Source organism: Falco punctatus (assembly GCF_963210335.1).
Source record: "Falco punctatus genome assembly, chromosome: 3".
NCBI lineage: Eukaryota > Metazoa > Chordata > Aves > Falconiformes > Falconidae > Falco > Falco punctatus.
Genome location: NC_137582.1, coordinates 12,483,329 through 12,495,853, shown reverse-complemented (window position 1 = coordinate 12,495,853; position 12,525 = coordinate 12,483,329). Strand labels below are relative to the sequence as shown.

The 12,525-nt window shown below is 37.8% G+C and overlaps 1 protein-coding gene across 1 annotated transcript in view; it reads right to left on the bottom strand.

Moving 5' to 3' along the window:
- Window positions 1-12,525, bottom strand: part of DNAH5 (dynein axonemal heavy chain 5) — a 133,007-nt gene that overhangs the window by 111,478 nt on the left and 9,004 nt on the right. The window contains exons 4-11 of the mRNA XM_080381124.1: window positions 11,401-11,561; window positions 9,568-9,789; window positions 8,883-9,020; window positions 8,147-8,323; window positions 7,205-7,318; window positions 4,589-4,696; window positions 3,740-3,862; window positions 1,686-1,901 (exon numbers count right to left, since the gene is read on the bottom strand). Of these exons, the coding sequence (XP_080237250.1) occupies window positions 1,686-1,901; window positions 3,740-3,862; window positions 4,589-4,696; window positions 7,205-7,318; window positions 8,147-8,323; window positions 8,883-9,020; window positions 9,568-9,789; window positions 11,401-11,561 (1,259 nt within the window). The remainder of the gene's footprint in view (window positions 1-1,685; window positions 1,902-3,739; window positions 3,863-4,588; window positions 4,697-7,204; window positions 7,319-8,146; window positions 8,324-8,882; window positions 9,021-9,567; window positions 9,790-11,400; window positions 11,562-12,525) is intronic.

Sequence of the window (12,525 nt, the reverse complement as noted above, 5' to 3'; positions counted from 1 at the left end):
GTACCTCAATTTTGTCGCTGTTAAAAAAGTACAATCACTTTCTGCCCTTTATGCATACCATCCAGAACCTTCCATGTAGTATTTTCTACCGTAGTGTGTATAATTACCCCTTACTCCGTCCCCTCAAAATGAAATCGACTTCATGCTAACTAGGTCTCACACAAAGCTCTTACTTCAGGCATGAGTGCTGCAGTGGACAATGCAGTTTATCTGTACAGAATTTGCAGACTTCATAAGAGCCTGGGCTAATAGTCACAGGCAGCTTTTCAAATACAAATGCCCCAAACAAGTGAGATGTCTGTGTTCCAGCCTACCAAAATAGCATCTTCATAGCATGACCTGAAAATTCTCAGCAACCTGAGCTGCTGAGAAGCCTGCTAGCACAACTTTAGAGAGCAGTTCTCAGTGAATGGAGTAAAATTTAGAGCAGCCCACACCTATCCTGCCCACATGGAATAGCCTTAGATCAAACTACCCTTCCAGCTGTGCCCAGGTTTTCCTCAGAAAACTATAGAGGAGAACAAAGGAGAAAACCAGTTACTGTGAAAGATGCCATTAAGGAACCAAAATCCTGGACTGCAACAGGGAGAGAATTGAACCAGGATGGACCATGGAATGCTCACATTTCACCCTATGGTTATTTAACTAAAGCAAAGTCATTTACTCGTGGCCATACAAAAAGGAAAAGGACAGGGTAAAGCAAATTAGAATGTCACATTTGCCTGTACTACCTGATCACTGTATCACATGTGATCTCTGAAAGCAGTCTACAAACCACACATTGAATACTTGATTGATCAATTTAACTGATTTATTTTAATATTTACAAGTGCCATAATTATGATACTGCACTAAGAAAGATATATAATAAGGTAAATTAGCTCAGGCTCAGTAAAACCAGGGAAGACTCTACTTGCTAGAAAATAAAGTTAATCTCAAAAAGAAGGAAGGAAAAGAACATGATTTAGCATATTTATATTCTTAGAAGAGCTCCTTGTTGCTCAGGTGTCACTCCTACTACATAAAAAGACCAGGAAAGAAACCTGGATAGTAATACTAACAAGCAAATGGATTTTGCTGTTACAAAGGAAAAAGCCTCAGCTTGAAGAGCTTTTCACAGAAAACCAGGAAAGTCACTTCTCTTCCTCCTCCAGCCTAAAGATTTAAAGTGGAGTGAATTAACTCTTTCTTCCCTCATAAAACACGAAGATGATGACTGTACCCTAGTTCTAGAGTACAGATTTTAAGTAAACTTCATAATCTGTTTTGCTGGAATTAAGCTTGCTATTTCCTTAATGAAACATTTGGCTTTTTGTTTGTTTTTTAAATTACTTATTTCAAGAAATAAAACTTATATTTGTTTGTATTTATGCAGCACAGAAATGGAACTGCAGCATCAACTACCATGGCAATGGACTACCTCACTGGCCGGCACTGACTGATCAGGTACTCCTAGAATAATGGGCAAGAGATTAAAACAGTCTGCAATTTTGGTCACAGTACACTTTCATAGCAAGAAAAACATTTGTAAAGACAGAAATGTTCCATTTCTCACTTTTTCTTCTGATTATAGCACAAAACCATGGCTCAATTTTTTCTCTTGATAAACCCTTTTCTAACTTTCATAATGATTTATTGTTTAAAGTTCAAGTCAGACTGACAGGATATCAAAATTTACTGTGTACCTCATATTTTGTGATCATTCCTTCCAGTCCCTCTATCTTAGACTCCCGTAGAACTGAGTAGGTTTTCATAGTATTGAATACATCTATTATTTTTACCACACGTCGATGAAAGGTTTCAAATTTTCCAAAGATATACATCTCACTAAAATCAAACTGTCTTTCAGCTGGATTTTGTTCCAATTTCTTTTTTATTTTGTGAAAGCAATTTTGATACTCCTAAAAACAAGGAAGAATTTAAAAGAATGTCAAGCATATAATAAAAGGCGTTGTCATCTGCTAAAACAAAATTTATGCAGACAGCTATTATCCTAACTTGATAGCAAGTAGAGGTTTCATCTCATGAACGCTACAAAGACAGTCATAAAATTTGTCTCTGAAAACTAACCCAACAACATTACATGATCACACACTTCATCACAAGAATGAACTGCCCCTATATGTATCTGTACATTCCATCCATAACTGGCACGAAATTATGTTCCTTCCATTTCTTAGCAGGGCTTAATATCTTTACTGAATGTGTTTACTGACTATCCAAGATGACAACTGAGATTTTGGTTTTTGAAAACTGAAAATAATGATTGTGTGCTGAGCAGTTTTATTGAGTAATGATGTTTGAAATTTTACAAAATCACTTTCCAGAACAAACCCCCTTATAAGTTAGAATGGTGTCCATAGCAGCTTGAGTTTTCACTCTGCTTTCTCAACGGGGCACAAACCTTACTCCAAACATGTTAAAATTAAATTCTTCCCAAAGTCAGGTTACATAGTCAGCAGATTTGCTTGAAATGGTTTCTTTCAAGAGCAGTTCCCTTTAAAATACAATGTTAATTTTTTCTTATCACATATATGTACGAATAAGCCCACTTGGAAATATTAATACTAAAGACCCAGAGTTTCCTAAATTGTTAGTGATTCAAATTTTACGTTTTAATCTATTGATTTTCTGAAAGCTTTTGGAACTAATAAGACTCAAATAAAAACCTACTCCTTCAACATATTTTAATCCAGCAACAGAATAACTTGCTGTATCTTTATAGAAACATACACATTTACTACTCATTGCTGATAGTAAGATGTCATATAAATTTACACTAATTTGTGCTAGAACTATGCAAGATCTGTTGCTTCAGAAGGTGTCAGGATAAACTTCTATTCTTCCAAGCACATATTATTAAGGGATCAAAAAGTAATAACGGAGAAAACCTAATATGAACCTTCCAGTATCTACAGGAAGGTTATAAGAAAGAGCTACAATCTTCACAGCAACACATGGACACAGGCCGAGAGGCAATGGGCATAAATTGAAACAGAATATGTTCTGACTGGTTAGGAGAAAATCTTTCACCCTAAAGACAGCCAAGCAGTGAAAGAGATTGCCCAGAAAGACTATGCAGTCTCCTCATCCTCAGAGAGCTTCAAGACAGGACTGGATAAAGAACTGGGCAGCCAAGTTTGATCTCATAGCTACCCCTGCTTTGGCTTTGAGCAGGAGGTTTACTAGATTCCTGCTAAGGACCCTTTCAAGCTGAATTATCCTATGATCTTATGTTCTAGAGGGGAAAAAAGAAGAAAAAAGTATATGCAAAAAAATAAAGGCTATTTTCACAACAAGTCTACGCAACCTGAACAGCTGAATTGCCCTCATTTCATTAAATCGCCCTATCTAAAGGTATAGCTTGTCCACGTATCTTTGGAATATGTTCAGCTCACTAACTTGCTCCGTTTTCATTTCTATCACACATCCCTCCCCATCATATGAGAAGAATGTGTTCTATTCTAGAGAAATACAGACATGAAAATCCAAGCAATTCTCATGTAAGAAGCATAGTTAAGTTAGGCTAAGCATCAAAATCCTGTTTCCAGAAAATCAGCAGATGCTGGACTAAATTTGCTGTTATCTAATACAAATGTTCCAGTTCCAGAGGTTATTTTTCAGTTGGTTCATTTTCTTTCATTATAACATTTCTTCCTCATATAGAATAAAGTTTTCCTAATCATGCCCTCCTAAATCCCACCTTATATTCTGTTTTCTACACACTCTTCCCACCTACCTGTTTAAGTCTAATAGCTGCTTGCAGCTTTTCCATAACTTTCTCTTGAGGTTGATTCCAGATGGTGGCCATATTGTTGTTTGTAATGTAAGATTTACATGCTGTGATCATCTGATTGGTCACCTAAAAGCAGTTTTAACCTTGTGAAAAAAAAAATGTCAAGACAAAGCAGATCTTGCTCTTCTTTCAGTTTCATCCCATACCTCTGACTCCACCAACCTAAAGCCTGCAAAATAGCAACACCAAATACCAGCCCCATAGCCAGACTGTCCTTACAATATCCAGCTTCCAGACCATTACACCACCAAAATGTTGATCAACTATGCTTAACCTAAACCTAAATTCCTTGTACCAACCTTGAAATGACATTGAGGACTACAAAGTCATGAGACTTTGGCACTTCTGAAAGCGAAAGTAAAATCAAAGGCCCATGAGATCATTAAAGAATAGGTTGTCCTTCAAATTCCATTTCCTTCTTTATGAAAACATAAGGAGGTGTAAGAGGTATATAAATTTAACATAATTGGTTCTACATAAAACTGTTCACCACAGGCAAAACTCATTGTAACAGAAAGTTCCTCAATCTATTCACATCAGGGTTGAGATTAGCCCTGATCTTCAAGAAGCCTGAAAAATTTCTTACAACTCCAAATTACAGACAGTAAAGTAAGTTCTACCTTTGAAGTAGTTTTATCACTATTTCCAATTCACTACACATTCAAAAAGCAGCATTAAATTGACCAAAATGCTGCCTCTTCAATTGCTTCATCCCTTTGTGTTTTCTGTCTCTCACTCAATCAACACCACAAACAAAACTGTGAAAACTTCCTTTCACACTGTAGAACCAACCTTCACAAAGAGCGAGGATATCTTCTCAGATGTGTTGTAATACTGAGAGATACTCTGAATCATTTGAATTGCATTTATGAGGCCTGGAATATCATCCACCATGGACACCTGGAAAGAAACACACAGTCTGAACTCTGCTGAGTACTTCTGTTATCATACGTTAGCTCAACACCGAGCTAGCGAACGCAGGAGCACGACGAACATGGTCTGCCTAATGTTTGTGCCTCTGTTTCCCTCAGCCTCCCCTGCAAAGCTGCTTGTCCCACTTCACCTCCAAGCTCAGTGATTCAGTTTTAGGGAAAAATTTTCACTAGAGTCTTGGCTGGAAGAATTCTGGCCAGCAAGTGAAATTTGATAAAGGCCTCTTCCAAAGTACCGTTTATTTTCCTAAAAAGTACATTTGTAGCCTCTTTTGCTAAACCTGACCTAAGCTTGCATATGGAGCGAGCCCAAAAATTGCCTTAAGCCTCATGGCACTCATTTGAATACACAAACTGCGAAGAACAACTTTTCTATACTGCTGGCATTTAGAACATAAAAAATTATATGCAATAGGTAAGTGCCTGGGAAGAGGTGATCTCATAGCTCATTCTTTGGGGTGCAGGTGTGCAGGCGTCGGCAGCAGTGGTGGCCCCATGAGGTGGTGCTAGGGCTGCCCCATGCTGGGCACAGCCGGTTCCAGCCGGTTCCAGGCGGCTCCACCGGCCCCAGCGCAGGGCACAGCTGAGCCCCGCAGCCACGGGCGGGCGCCTCGGGGAAAGCCGGGCTGAGAAAGGGCAAAACGGTGCCCGGCAGCCAGGGCTGAGGGCAACGGGGTGAGAAACAGCCCAGCCAGCCCCGAGGGGGGAGCGGGAGGGGGCAGGGGGCTCCGGGTGCCCCCGCACAGATGTCCCTGCGGCCCTGGGGGAGACTCCGGCGGGCGGTGTTTCCCTGCAGCCCATGGGAAGGGCCCACTCCATCGCAGGGAGAAGTTTTAGGAGGACAAGCAGCGCAGAGGAGCTGTTATGAGCTGACTGCAGCCCTCTATTCCCCATCCCTTTGTGCCACTCAGGGGGAGGAGGAGGAAGAGAAGTCGGTGTTGAAGGGCTGAAGCTGAACTTGGGAAGAAGAGAGGTGGTGGGGAGATGTGGTTTTAGTTTTTGTCTTTGTTTCTCACTACCTAAAATCTATTTTCACTGTCAATAAATTACGTTGCTTTTCCCTGAGTCAAGTCTGTCTTGCCCATGATGATCTCCCTGTCTTTAAAAATTCCATCAGCTTTTTCATCCTGTACTCCCTCCCCATCCTGTTGAGGAGGGGGAGTAACACAGTGCTTGGCCCAGAGCCAAGGTTAACCCATCATACACATTTTAATTCTCCGTACCCTATATGGTTTTCAGTAAGCCTTGTGTGGAAGAGAAATAGAAATGCCTTTTTGAAGGGAAGCATTATGTCTTCAGCCAATGAATGGGCCAGACAGATTTTTTTCAGACAGCTCCTCCTCACATCTTAATTTCCAAAGCAATGACAGTTTTACTCTACTGACAAACTGGTTCTCAACATTCTACAGATAAATATCCATAAAGGAAAGGTTCACACTCCATGCCTTGACAGCTTCCACCCCAAGTGCTACACACTCTCAAAACTGAATATCTCTAAAGCTGGCACCACTTCCTCCTTGGTAAAAGTCAGTATGGGGAGCACAAAGCAGATCAAGTTCAACAGACCCTGCACAGCACCAATAGAAAGTATATTCACTTTAATGCCGCTTTGTATGGGTATCGTACTAACATTTAATCAGAGAGACTCAAATATCAGATTGGGAAACACTGAAAGAACACGTTGTTCTAATAACCATCCAGTAAATGGAAACAAACAGAGACAGAGCCATAGCACGGTTGCCCTTAGCACTGTTTGGAAGTAACTTACCTTTGGGAAAGGTATGTGGGGAGGGGTGGCTAGGATGGTCAGAGCTTTGAATATTCATGGCTACTCATCATATTTCCCTGACTAGTAAGACATGTACACAGTTGCAAAACCAGTTTTAATAAAAGCAACCATTTGCCACCTACTTTAGCAGATAATGGGACAGTGAGAAACTCTTCTTCCTATCCCATACTTTAGGTTGGCTGGTTTTGTTTACTATATGCTTGCATCATTCTGTTACTATGGTATGAGAAGGTGATTTATATTTACACCTTAATATTTACATAACCGTATTTATGTTCTCCTAACTCAAGAAGCTGAAAATTGCCTTATAAATGTTAGGCTAAGCATGAACTTACTGCCAGCACAAAGACAAAACCCCAGACTTTGTAGTGTGGCACTAGGTTTACTTTCACACCCACCCCCCCCTTTTTTTTTAAATTACAAAGATCTCACTTCCTCCCATAGCACAGAATCCAATTTCATCATCAGACCAAAATTTTCATAGATATCATAGCAAGAAAATAACAAGTACTCTATTTTGTAGCCAGAAATTCCCACTAGGCCACTTTTAGTATAACTGAACAAAGTCTCAAACCAGATATGCATACCTAAAATGCTATCTATGTAATTCCTAAACTGATCCTACAAAATACATGCATTTTAGTTGTCTCAACAGATTTATGTTAAGAATTCAAAAGATTTACTTACAGGATCACTATTGTATAACGGGTCACAATATTTTTCCAGAGAATATAGATACTTGACATTATCTTTAGCTTCATTTGCTGCCTCTGTGATGCGAATATCCAGTGCTCGCCAGTTCTAAGAATAGAAAGTTGGAAAAAAATAAAACCATGCATTTCAGACAAACTGTTCTGAGATCACTCTGTTTTATCATTAGCCTTTAAACACACTTGAAAGCACAGATCTGTTACTCCAGAGTTACACTTTGTTTACCCAAGATGAGGAACACGACCTTGTTTGCTTCAATAACTTGACTGTGAACAGTCAGAGCACTCAGCTCAACAAGTTATGTCACTAGTAGTGTAAAGTCAAGCTGCTGTAAAATATATAGAGATCATCTGTTAACTACTTTTGCTTGATTGACTGATGAATAGATAGCTGTTTGTTTCACGTCTCTTATTTTATTGATGATTATTATGTTACATTGATGAGCCAAGACTTTTTTATTCACTTATTTTCGTGTTTGTAATGAGTCTCCAACTTTGTTATATCAATGTGAGAAGTTGTGACCTCACAAGCAGGTTTGACAGACAGTGTAACAACATGATAAAGAGGTTTAAAAAATGAGGTGGGGGGGATATTTTATTTTAATTAAATACCTATTCATTAATTCAATTTTCTGATTTAATAATCAACTTTTCAAAGATTTGTAAGTATTTATTTCTGTTGAGTCACGTGGATGCAGTACATTATGAGCATTTAAACAAAGGGGGTTCCCAGTCTTTTCCAATAAATTAATTCAAACTTTTATGTACTCAAGGTAAGGAATAGGGAAGGACAAAGAAAACAAAAGCCAAAGATGTTTCAATATTTTCCTTACCAGTAATGTTACACATATCACCAAAATAGACTAGAGTATACAGAATATTTCTAGTCTTTATATATGTCATAATTCAAAACAGAAACCTTCAGCAGTTTGGATTTAGCAGCAGTGAGCACTCCAAGCACTGCCTTCACATCTGGACTCTTCAGCTGGTCCATAAGGTAGTTGAATTTTGACAATTTCTTTTTCCAATAATCAAGCTCTGCTCGTGGACCAAGGTCATCAGCTTCCTTTCTCAACTGGTCATTTTCTGCAAGAACCTTTTATCATACAGTAATATTAGTGGGTGACATTATTTTATCTGCATGGATAGCATGGATTAATTCATAATTAACTCCTAGTATTAACCTCCTGTGATAAATTACCAAACTCAGCCATCACCTCACATAAGATACCTTAATTTTGCTTGGCCTTTTTAGTTCTGAGTTAAAGAAGGAGTAGTATCAAGAGCCCTATTACAATTACATTTTCTGCAAATAACCTGCAAAGCATGTTTCAAAGTACGATTTTGACCACCGTGAATAGTATTTACTGAATTATTGTGCTCCTTTTGCTTTTGTTAAATCCACTGGGAATCATTGTTTTCTACTTTAAGAATAGGTGCTTATCAAGAAAGGGGACTAAGTTTCCAGAAACATGTGCATAGAAAAAGCTCTCAATATTCTCATTGAGAAGCAAAAGCACACAAAACACTACTTTAAAATACAGGGACTGATCATATCTAATTTTCTATAAAGGCTGTTATACGCCAACAGAATTAAACTCATCATCTGCCAATATGTCTATGTTGTCATACTTCACATTTGTCCAGTATATCACCTGTTCAATTTGTTTGGTCCATCCTTTTATGCAGGCTTCTATTCTTTCAAGAGCATCTATGCTGTTAGCAACCATCAGGTAATCTGAAGGTCGTCTTAGAGTTTTCAGATCATATGTTTCACATTTGTTCAGACTGACCTAAAACACAAGTTAAAAAAAACATGAAATGCTGAAATGTTTATGACAAATAATGCAGGAACTTTTAAAAGTAACCGGTTGCCCCACTTGGGGTATCTCACTTCATATTTCCACTTCAGTTTAAGTTAAACTGATTTGAGCCAGAACTGGACTCCAGAATCTGAAGAATTCACCAGCATGTTGGCTGTGCTCTCCTGCCCTTTCCTTCACAAACACAGAGTAGAAAATAACAGTTAAAGAAACTGTTTGTCATAAAGTAATCATTCTTGTTTTAAGAGTGACCACAGCCATTGGAGAGTCAAGAAGCTGTTAACTCTAAAGAACTCGTGCCAGAACAAACAAGAACAGGAGGACCTGAAAAATTGTTAAAGCCAAAGAACACTGAATAACAAGTTACTGATGACAACAAACAAAAGGGTTATTTTTTCGTCCAGTTTAAGAAAGGCAATTTTTATGAGTATTCTGCAAGAGCAGTTAATTCAAAAGGCCCAGAGCAAGCAACATTCTGCAGGTAGCTCAGTTTCTATTTACCATGTGAACATACTACCTTTTCCAACAGACTTTGCTGAGTTCCTGATAGCACATTAACAAACGCTTCAAGGGAACAAAGGAAGTCCTGCTTAATACTGGAAGCTTGTTGAGGTTCACCAAGTTCAACCCAGCCACAGTCCATAGTCTGTAAGGCTGGAATGAAGATTTCTGATATCAACTGCTCAACACTTTTTAGTAAGCCATCTCGACCTACATTCATCATATTAAAACTTACTTCCTGTAAAAGAAACACAATACAAGTTAAAATAGAAAACAAAATTTTGACATCATTACATTTATTCCAGTCCTATTGCCTTGATCATCTCAAAAATTGCCAGTGTCTTCAAGTGCTCTTCAAGTACTAACAGCACAATTCTTGCTAGCAAGGGCTGCAAGATTTGCACAGGTTCACAACTTGTCATACGAAACTGAGGGAACAAAGATCTGAAAACAATAGACCTCTATTTATAAGGATTATATGGGTGAGTAAAATAACACCAGCCTGCCATTTCTAAAGCTATCAGAATTATATTTTTAATATATTCATACATATGTGTGTGTATATATATATGTATATGTACAGATCATAGCACTTAAAAGGCTTAGATGCCAAAAGAATTATGAACTGTTGTCAATTCTGATTTGCAGCTGCCCAAAGGTTTTGGTTCAGGAAGAATGCATCTATCCAATTGGAGAGAGAACAATTCACAGAACATCTGCTTTTTAGACATTCTGAAAAAGACTCTGAAGACTTCTAAGGTAAATTACATGAATCTGCCAGCCATATTTTGCTTCATTAGAAGAATTTTTTTCAGCAACATAATTAAACACCAAGCAACTTGTATTTAAGTGCTACTCATTAAATGTACTTCCACACACATCATTTTTACTTTTCAACCTGTCTTTCCTAGTTTTAAGGTATTACCTACTATCAGCAAGGGCTACATAATTACTTGCGAAGAAGTCTGCTTTACAGTCTTTCAGTTGCAATTACCAGCTTGCAAACATTATTAATAAGCAAAAAAATATTTAATTGTTAAACAGTATAAAATTGGCTAAACTCTAAGCCAGTTCTTTCAAAATCACCCAAACAAATTATATTAAGAGGTTAAGCATAAAACTTTAAAGAGTATATCTGTAGAAATCAAATAATAAATGTGATGACAGCCACCTCACCCACCCTTTGCTCTTCTATTTCTTGCCTACCTGGGCAAAATAGCTTTAAAGTTTTTCCTAGAAGAGATGGGAGAAGTTAAACCTTGCTAGTTTAGGAGTTGTACTTGAAAGTTCCACCTTTGAAGCATATAGAAAGTTTTCCACAACACTAAATCCTCATTTAGCCCATCATTCTTACTTTAGCACTCTGATTAGTTTGTCTACAACTGTAGCATTGCCTACATTTTACTATATGCCCCTCACTACTGGAGCATTTGATCCAGCTTTGTTTATTTCAGACCATCATAGATTTAAGGAGTCTTTCACCAGTAAAAACTTGCTTATATTCAATTTGCAGACATATGCTCTCAAAAATAAAATCACTTTTGTTTGTTTTTTTAATGGATTTGCTAGCACTTATTGAAATTTAACAGCTTATTATTTAGGTATTGACTAATTGCTCTTTGTCATAAATTTTCTTCCTTAACTTTATTTCTTCATAGCAACAATACACTTCAAGTTGCTGCAGCTAAATAATGTCAGTTTTTCCATTCCTCTCCTTTTTTAATCCTGTTTCATTCAGCCAAACTGTGTTCTTTCCTCCTTGTCAAAGGCTGCCAAACTACATGCTGAGAGCAAATACCCCAAGATGAAAATGAAACGTAAACAGTGAGCAGCAGTCACTGACTCTTACCTGATAGATATTCTCAGTTGTGATGGTTTTAAAAAGACTAGATCTAATGAAGAAAATGCACACACCAGTTAAAGCAACTTCTTTTCCCTCTGTCACAAATACTTTAGGTTTCTTCTTTGTCAAATTAGAGTTCGTTCCTGTTCCCGGAAGGCCGAAGCGCTCTGCAGATTCAAATAAAAGAAACACTTAAAAACCACCGATTACTGATTCAAAGAATAGTTTTCTAAACAAACAGTTCAGTCATCATTTGTGTATCTCTGAGTCTTAGTCCCCTGGAGCCAACCCATGGGACCATCCACAGACAGTGCACAGCATCCAGAGTCCTCACAGCACAGTAAGAACTATTTCATCTAATTTTGCCATTCTCACATCAAAAGCCTTTACTTTCTATTCATTCATTTGTTTTCTGTTCCTTCTAAGTAAAGGTTCAGGCTCAAGATCCTCTTACATGGTGCTTTATCATGCAGTTGCAGATAATGCTTTATTGCTTAACAAAACAAAACAAAAAAAATCAGCAAGCGTAGTTTACCTCAGAGGAGCTATTATCAACTGTCTTCCCTTAAAAACTTGTAGACATAAGTCTAACATACAAAGAAAGAAAGAGAAAAAAAAAAAAAAGAGAGGAAAAAAAAAGAAAGAGTGCTGCTGAAAACAAGGAGAGATACACCACAGCAGATTCTTTGGGGGAAAAACAAACAAACAAACAAACAAAAAAACCAGCACAGAAGCTACAAAGGACTTCTCTGTCATTTCTTCTTCCCCTAACATAAGTATGCTGCTCCCATGTTTAGGCTGTTGGTAAAACTTGCAAAAAGTCACCAAGAAGTAGCAGTGTCTTTGGGGGGAAAATAATTCTCTTAAATTCTGGGTTTGGCCATGCTACTTCTGTTACTAGTTTTCTAGTATTACCTCAGATTAAAATTGTGTGCATACACATCTCAGTAAGATACAGCAACAATAAAAAGATCAAAAAGTGAATTGTTGACATCAGTAGTTAAAGGACAACTTTACCAATTAGTAGCCATCACTATAACTGTGATTTTTGCTTTGCTAGCCTTGTGAACCACAGTCCCAGAATGAGCATCACAGAAAATTCTTTTACAAACTCTGCCCTATCTAAGAAGG